Source organism: Phalaenopsis equestris, unplaced genomic scaffold, assembly GCF_001263595.1.
Source record: "Phalaenopsis equestris unplaced genomic scaffold, ASM126359v1 Scaffold000005, whole genome shotgun sequence".
NCBI classification, from domain to species: Eukaryota; Viridiplantae; Streptophyta; class Magnoliopsida; order Asparagales; family Orchidaceae; genus Phalaenopsis; species Phalaenopsis equestris.
The window spans coordinates 11018-20189 of NW_018164447.1; the positions used below are offsets into that span (position 1 = coordinate 11018).

General features: G+C 33.7%; 1 protein-coding gene across 1 annotated transcript in view; it reads right to left on the reverse strand.

Moving 5' to 3' along the window:
* Nucleotides 1-2396: 2396 nt before the first annotated feature.
* The window catches only part of LOC110018173 (probable WRKY transcription factor 31), a 59889-nt gene continuing 53113 nt past the window's right edge, over nucleotides 2397-9172 (reverse strand). The window contains exons 6-7 of the mRNA XM_020715401.1: nucleotides 3339-3680; nucleotides 2397-2570 (exon numbers count right to left, since the gene is read on the reverse strand). Of these exons, the coding sequence (XP_020571060.1) occupies nucleotides 2397-2570; nucleotides 3339-3680 (516 nt within the window). The remainder of the gene's footprint in view (nucleotides 2571-3338; nucleotides 3681-9172) is intronic.

Here is a 9172-nt window from a genome sequence, read left to right on the forward strand (position 1 = left end):
TGGAAAGTCATAGACATCATGATTCGGTACATTATTCCCAAAATCTAAGTTGGTCCACCCATTAGCGTCTTTAAAAGAAAGGATTAAGGTTTTACTTCTATCTAGAAATTTCTCCAGCCTATATTCTATATAGCCTAGGGTTATATTTAAAACTTGACTCACTATTATATCAATCCATATCCAATTTCACAACAATTTCGAAGTCTCAATTTCGAACACAAGCTCCAAACCCAATTTGAAGCTCCTATTTCAAAGATCAAACAGTTTGGCCAAAACTCTACTACCTTAATGTAAGTTTTTCAAGTTGATCCAAGTTCCAGCTCACTTTTTTCTCACTTTCATCCTTGACCCTTCTGAATTTGATTCATTTATCTTCGTAGACCGTATAGACTTTCACCGATGATTTGGCATGATATAAGCCATTTTTGGAATTGAGATTTTTCTCAGTAGTCACAACATTTGAGAAGTAATTAAATATGAGGGATCTTCCTAGGAAACGCCAGACATGAGGATGAAAATAAAGCCTTACCCTTAGTAACATAAAGGAAAAATCTCTAGTTTTATAGACCCACGAGTCAATGATATTTTTCTCATTTGAATGATTAGGCCCATTTCAAAGGTGATTTTTTCATCCTTTATGATGGTATATTGTATTGTGAATGTCACGCCTGCCCATTTAGATAGAAGTCAATCCCCCAGGTCTGTGGTGTCCCTCTGCTAGCCTATGAATTTATAAGTCTTGGACCATTTTAAAACAAGATAAATCATATTGAAGAAAGCTCATATCACTCACATCTTTTTCTATGACAAATTACCCTTTTTAAAAAATCTTTTTGGTATGAAAAAAAAAAAATTTATAGTGAAAATTTAAATGATTCTCAAATATGAAGGATCTAGAATTAGAATATTTAATTTTACTTATTATGAATATAATGTTATAGACTCTACAAACTTAAAACCCTTTGAATAAGGAAAATAATATCTTGGATGGAAGCTTAAATTTAGATAATAGAAGAATTGTAATTCTTTGACACCAACAGATACACTAGAAAAACTAAAACTTAAAACTTCAAAAGAATTTTGACTTGTCATCATAACCAACGAACGTAGAAATCAAACAATTCACTACTTATATGTTGAACCTAAAATAATTTAAAGCAGCCAACTCTTATTTTGGACAACCATTCCCTAAGATAGCTCTAACCAATGAACTCCATGATAATCAACATACACGAAAACCTAGCTCCACACACATATTGGAATAGTCTATTCTAGAAACTTAATGTAGTTTACTAAATACCCATAGCTAGAAATAAGGACGAGGACATGTAAAACAAAAGCTTACCCTTCGGATTAGGTGAATTTGTCATGTGAGATTCAATGGTAATTGAAATTGGGCTCAATTTATGAGCTTTCGAATTTTGTCAAGAAGGAATTTATTTTTTGGGCTTTTAGGATGGGTTAACGAAAATTGATTTTAGGTTTTGCCAATAAGCTTGAATGGAATTGGAATTGTCATGCAAAAGTTGATTTTAGTTTAGCAATTTGAATTGGTGTGTAGGCCAAATCTGGTGAATTTTTGAAATTGCTAGCATTTTGGTATGGATTTGGACATTTGACTCGAAATTGGGGGCTTTGGGTTTGGAATTGAAATTTGGGTTTTAAATTGGTGTTTGGTGAAATTGAATTTGAATTTGGTATTGGAGTTTGGAAAGCTTGAATTTGGGGTTAAATTAGGTATTTTGGAGAATCTGGGGGACATTTGGAAAATTTAGGGAAATTGAGCAATTTGAGCAAAATTGGATAAGGTGATCTTGCCTGTCATGAATAGCCATCTTGGGACCATAAGACACCAAATGACAACTCTTTTACGAATATCCATAAGTTGGTCTTAACCATGTGAACCAAAGACTAGGCTTAGGACCACCAAATTGAGTTTCCCAAAGAGTTAAGAAAGTAGGTCCAGTGTGTGTGATTTTAGGGTTTTAGGGTTTGTGGGGAATTTGATGGATTTGAGTGTGTGTGTGTATTGTCCTAAGATCTAATTGAACATATAGGAACTCACCTCGAGTCTTCAAATGTTGATCTCTTAAGGGGGGTTTGTGCATAACAAAAAAATTCTACTAATTTTCGATGCTTTATAAAGAAATGGTTGGCTCTTATCATTGGAGCTGAAGAAATTTTCTTACTTTTGATTTATTAATTATTCCCAAGAACTAGTCATTTGACAATACAATTTCTCAAATCCAAAAATGAAATGTTTTGTCCTGTCTCCTAAAGAAATTCCTTCCAAGTGCGGCTCCTACGCTTTATTGCAACCGAACCACAAAATAAATCAATAATAAGTAACAACTTCAAATTAAGAAGAAAAAAAAACATAATAAAAACTGTCTAAGCTAGTTGCTCTGGGTATCTTCAGTTCCGCGTGGTTGACCTCCGTTTTCGTGGGCAGCGCCGTTAACCGACGAATTGGCAGCCGCTAGCGCCGCCGTGAACTTGGGATTAGTGGTGATTGCGGCGGCAGCAGCACTCACTCTATCAGCTATAGCAAGCTCCTCTCGTTCTCCACACTACCAGAAAAGAAATGTAAATTGGAATTATATTTCCTTAAATAATGTGATTAGAAAATTCTATTATTCTCGTTTAAAAAAATGGCAGAAATACTGTTTATTTTTAAAACATTTTTCTTCAAAAGTTGTTATTTTCTGTGAATAAAAGCAATTATTCAATTACTATTTTTGAGCTTTAATAATTATATTTTTTATCGCACAATCAGTAGCGGTGCTTTTTTGAGGAAAACATTGAAGGTCTTGCTTTTAATCATCATAAAAGAAAATTTTCTCATAAATCTAATAGAAATAGTTATCTCAGGCTTGCATCAATTACTTATATCAGTAATATTGAAATAGAAAATAAAATTAAAAATATAAAATATTTGTAAAATGAATACTGAATAACTATTTTGTAATTAAAAATGTATTCAAATTCATTATTTGTCTAGAGATAAAATCATATTATCATATAATATTTTATCATTTTCTTTTATTTTTTTTACCATTTAATCTAGTTTTTTTTTCATACAAAACGCATCAGCTTTTCAAACAAATTTATCTTTTTATTTAAAACAAACACATAGTTGTAATAAAAGAAAAAAAAAGAGCTAGAAAGACATTAAAACCCCTGTACAATATAAATTTTAAATAATTATTAATACAATTACTTTTATGTAATCTGAATTCAACTATTTTAGGAGCCATACTAGTCACCTTATGATCATAATATGGAAGAACCAGTTTTTTGTAAAAAAAATTTAGGATTATTTCAGTTTGACCACCAACCTGAAGTGATTGCCCGGAAACTTGGGGAATGTAGATTTGTTGCTGTAGCGGAGGCTTCGAAAACTGAAGCACATCAGGTGGTTGGGTGAGATCGAGGGTAACGGTGGGGAATGGCGCTGATGCAGAGATGGTGGCTAAACCAGAGGGACAGGAGAGCATGGTTTGAGCTAAGAAGTTCGGTTTCATGAGGCTGTCGGCGCTGGAAATGGAGCCGGAGAGAAGCATTGATGCGGCGGCGGAGGTGGTAGAGGCCATCGACATGGCGGCGGGCGGCAGTGGGTGGTTGTGCTTTCCTTCATAGCTGGTGATGAGGATGGTTTGGTCCTCGGCGCAGCGTTGAACCTGCGGGAAAGGTAGACCCATTAAATTTCTTTTGAATGATTTAAATCTATAGTAAGAAATTAGTTTAGTATGGAATTGATTCAAAATAATGTTTCTATAGTTTGAAGCCAGATATTTCGGGAGAAACTTTTTTTTTTCTTCATTTTTATAAATACAACATTTAGTATTATAAATATGTTGAATCCCAAAATGTCATTTGTGTCACGCCGAAGGGATAGAGTGTAGGATGGATGAAAGGAATACAGAAATAGTGTAAAGGTTATTGTTGAGGGTAGAGCACACAATAATATAAGTTCTCTTGGAATAGATGGCATGCGTTAAAATTTTGCGCTTTCTATGCTTTAATTTCAACAAATTTTCACTTTAAATATATTATTTTACGCTTTTGGAAGGTTAGCATTGCATTTTGCAAGTTACAGGAGAACTGACATGCAAATCGGATCAAAATGAAGACTAATGAAAAAATTCGAACCAGCGTAACAAATGATGTAATAATTTTCACCAAAGCAAGCCAGCTATGAAGAAGAAAGAAAGAATCCTCATAGAGTTTTAGAAGGCCCAACAAAAAAAAGGTGTCAAATTATAATTGTAGCAAGAAAAAGACCCTCTTAAAATTATTAAAAGAGATTTCACTTGTTTCAGATAAGCATACCTTGCTCTAAAATATCTTTGCATACAACTCATTTAAGGAAAGAAGAAAATAAAATCATCTTGAAGAGGTGGTTGAAAAGATAAAATCACAAATTAATTGTTGGACAAGTTCATTTCTTTCCAATGGAGGCAAAATAACTCTTCTGAAAAGCATTCTATCTTCATTTCCCCTTTATACTCTGCAAATGCTGAAGATGAAGAAAAGTACACACAAACTCTCGAAGAAAATCTTCAGCAAAATCTTTAAGGAAGGACAGAAGAAGAAATTGCATTGGTCTATTTAGAATAAACTATGTAAACCACTATGGATTGGCGGTGTAGGTTTCAAAATTTTCAGCAAATCAGTCTTAAATACTTCTCCAAATTGTGCATCAACTTTAGATTAAGAGAATCTTTATGGTCTCACTATATGCATAGACAGTATTGTAAAGAAAGTCATCCCTTAAGGGCGCAAAAAAAAGTAAGAGACTCAAATACTTGGGTAAGCCTACTGAATAAAACAAGCAGAAGAACATTTTATTTGGTTTGTTGGAGAGGGAAATTTTGATTTCTGGCTTGATAATTGACTGTTGGATGGAATATTTCACAGTCACACTGGCCCTCCTAGGAATATGAAAATATCCGAGTGTTGTAGGAATGACAAATGGGATTAAAATAAACATAGAACATTATTGGATCTGGAGAGGATCAAACAAATAACAGACATTCAATTGACAACAGCAAAAAAGGCAAAGTAATTACTAAGAATTCTAACATTCAATCTATATCCAACTACATATACCAAAAAAATTTCAGCTCTTAACAGGTGGATTAGGGGGAAGCCATCTGGCATAACAGTTTAACTCCTTCTATGTCTTTTTTTTATTGGAGACTATTTAAGAAACTACTACCTACAGATGATATTTTGAAGCTTAACGGCCTGAGGGGTCCATCATGGTGTATAATATGTAGAAGGGAGGAAAAAAATCTGAACCACTTGCTACTTTATTATCAATTTGATGATTTGGTATAGAGAAAGACTTTATCATATATGCACATATATTTTTTTGGCCTAGACTCACATGTCTAGAGTGAAAGAAACATAATTTAGAGATCATACCTCTCATTAATGTTTGGCTTATTTGGAAGACAAGAAACCACTACAAAGATGAAGATAAATTTAACAATGAGTTGGAAGTTGTATCACACTGCATGTCCTATATCCTAAAACTTGTCAAACTCAAGAATTTCAATCTAATATATAAACCTATGATCTGCAAAAAACTTGTAACTACAAGATAGAGTTCATAACACCTCATACAACAAGTTTTTTTGGAGGAGGCCCAAACCACCACGTATTAAAATAAACACAGACGGGAGCTATACAAAATATTCTGCTGGAATGGGCAGAGGTTCAGAAACAATATAAGTAGACGCTTACTTTTATTTTAATCTCAAGTATATGCAGGAGGTGCACTTAAAGAAAAAAACCATGGCAACATATTAGGCAATAAAAATTACATCACATATGAAGTGACAACAAATACATATGGAGTTGGACTCTCTCTTAGTGATAAAAATGACCAAAAATTTAATAGAGATTCCTGGAATCTATCACATTATTTGAGAAAGATTAAACCTATGTCTTCAAAAATCCAAATGCTGTGGAGCTTTATACTAAGGTATGTCTTCAAAAATCCAAATGCTGTGGAGCTTTATATTAAGGGTTATACTAAGGTAAAGTAACTAACCAGCAAATTGGCTTTCCAAACAGATAATTCTACTGGAAACACAATCATTACTACTTTTCCATTTCATAATTTAAAAGTCCTATTACTTGGGGATTTGCTTGACATCCCATATGTTAGATGAAAACCATGTAATCTTGTTTTGATAAAATGAATATGGAATTTGCTTAATATATATATATATCGAAAAAGGATTAGATTTTCTATTGAACCCAAGAGGAACTTACAAATCTAAGATGAGGGGGAATTAATAGGGTTCCCCTGCATCAAAAAGCTAAGAGAACGCTTAGGACAAGAGGAGATTAATCCAATCTGGGACTCCCCACCACACTTAGCCAGCAAATTGGTTGATAGATTACCTTCCCTATTGATGAAAGTAAAAGTGGCATCTATCTCATTCAACATGGTTTAAATCTATTTGATCCATTGAAGGATATGCTAAGGGGAGTTACTTTGTGCAGTGATAACATCCATGAGCAAAGAAGAATCCAATTCAACTTGTAATGACGACCAATAGTTCAGGATAGCCAATTTGATAGAAAAAAAGTAAACAATAATTTCATTTCCAAGCGCATTCTCAAAAAAAATTGGAGATTGAAAATATATTAAGCATTTCCCATTGTGATCTCTAAAAACACCACCAATACCAGCCCCCTTAGAAGATAAGCTACCATCAGTATTAACTTTAGCAGTTTGGTTGCGGGTTTTTTCCAGAAAACCTTAACCCCAATGATTATTGGTGAACCCATAACTTTTCTTATATTAAATATTTTGGATAGCTTCTTATATTGAATGAGTTTACTGGTAAATGATTTTCAATTGAGTGCCACCTGTTGTACAATGAAGGTATTATCCTCATACTTCACTTGGTTTCTACCCATCCATATAAACTATGCAATGATGAAAGAAAATGGGCCAATCTTCACCTGCTGCCAGCCTACCCAACAGTGTTGCAGAAGGTTCCACTCCAAATACAGTGTGTTAATCTTCATGTTCTATAGGAATACCACCCAAACTCTCTGATGATAGATTATGAGCATTTTGAAAATACTATAAGCCCAACTTCAATGGTGGTATAAGATCCCTAATTAATTAAGTTTGCCCTAAGGTCACCCATTCACATAACTTTTAAATAAAACATTAAGGGACTATCTGATTACCTCACTCTTGGAATAACTAAAACATCAGGTTTACTGAGCATAGGGTGTATTAATTCATTTAATCCATTTGAACTAAATCTAAGATTGGATGATCAATTGAACAATATAATAAGGTCAAGTGAACTCGAAATGTTTTAAAGGGATTTAAACGTTGTTAAGGAAACGCCCCCAAACACTTTTATGACTTTTTGGATATTTTGAAGGGCAATGGGACTTATTAATCTTTGCTCAAGAAAATCATCCATTAAAACTTTTAATGATCCACCAAGTTTTGACATAGGGTTGAGTAGATACACCTTCAACTGGTCCTCTTGGTCCCTAATTTCCTGCAAAATTATATATGTTGCAAGTTCTAACATTTCAGCGAGAGCAGTGAGAAGATGACAGGTACACCTTTACAGTTTTATTTACTGTCTACCATTTCATTTACTGCAATTTACTACTGCTTCTACATACCATGCATGCTTGGTTGATAAATTGAAAATATTTTAAAATTAAAAGAATTTTCAAAATTAAATTAAACCCTTTCAAAGGTAGCCATAAATCCATTAAAATACAACTTTATAGCACATCCTTTTGAATTTACGGGAGTCCCTCAGATAAGGTAACCCACAGTTGCTAACGAGATCTCCCCTATTTAAGTGAGCTTAAAACTAACCCACAGTTGCTAACGAGATCTCCCCTATTTAAATGAGCTTAAAACCTCGATTAAGCTAAGTAAATTCAAAAGAAAATAGTGGCACCAGAATGAGGGAAATGTGGGATCGTAACCGGTGTCGCTCTAATCAATTTTAACCACCCCATAATGATTGAGCTAAATTTGTCAATTAAACCTTTAGACTTTAGGACAACTACTTCACTGAGGAGCTTGGAGCTAGCACCATGGGCAGCAGAGTAGGTGGATCTACAACAGTAATCTCCTTTCGAAATAAACAACAAGCTATAAAATTTTGAGGTTGTTTGGCTAATGCAATATAAATCCTCACTTCATCTTTAGGCCTTTGCACAATCATGTTGTACAATTTAAGCCCTAACTTGCTTTAGGATTTCAAGGTTGTCGTTCGTCATCACGTAAATCTTTTCATCTTCTAGGCTATTTGTATGATTGTGTCATGCAAATGCAAGCCCTCAATAATCATAATTGGAAGGATAAGACATTCAATATTTTACTTCTCAAAATTAAAGCCAAAACATAGGATAGTTTGGGAATTCATTACGGTTCTCCTCAGAATCCATGACAACCCCTAGTCTTCTCCCTTTGGATTCCATAACAATGTCCCAAATTTGAGCTTCTCCCAGTTGACACTTCTTGTTTTGATCTTTGAAATGTCCTATCTTTTGAAATTATCAAAGATAATATTTATCGATCTAAATCAAGAGTTTTCTTAAGCGGCCTCGGTCATTTAAGATGTAATTAATTATAGAGACTTGCCTCTATACAGAGCTTTAAGAACCCAGGTAATATAAACCCTATCTAATCTTCCATATTAGGTAGGGAAACTTGTTGGCTTATAAAAAAATAGTTTGCAGACAGAACGTATGTCATAATCTTTGTAATTTATCTAATTGAGCCTCACGGATAAGTTATATGTCTATTCCTCGAGATAGACATGTCACTTGTAGTGTTGTGCTCTTTTATTTAAAAAATTTTTTATATGGGATCGACTCAATCTTCTATTTTTAAAAATTGAAACATTACTTTTCAAAATTAAAAATACTATTTTTTCTTAAAAAAATCAAATTTATATGTAAATTAAATTAAATCGAAACCACATCTCACACTCCAGAATTTAACTTTTGGCTGCCGACATAAGTCCCCTAGTGTATTTGATCACGCCTAAATGCATCTGTCTTACAACGCAGGATCATAAACTCCGACTATTCTTTAAATATATATGTGTGTGTGTATGTGTGTGTGTGTGTGTGTGTGTGTGTGTGTGTGTGTGTGTGTCTA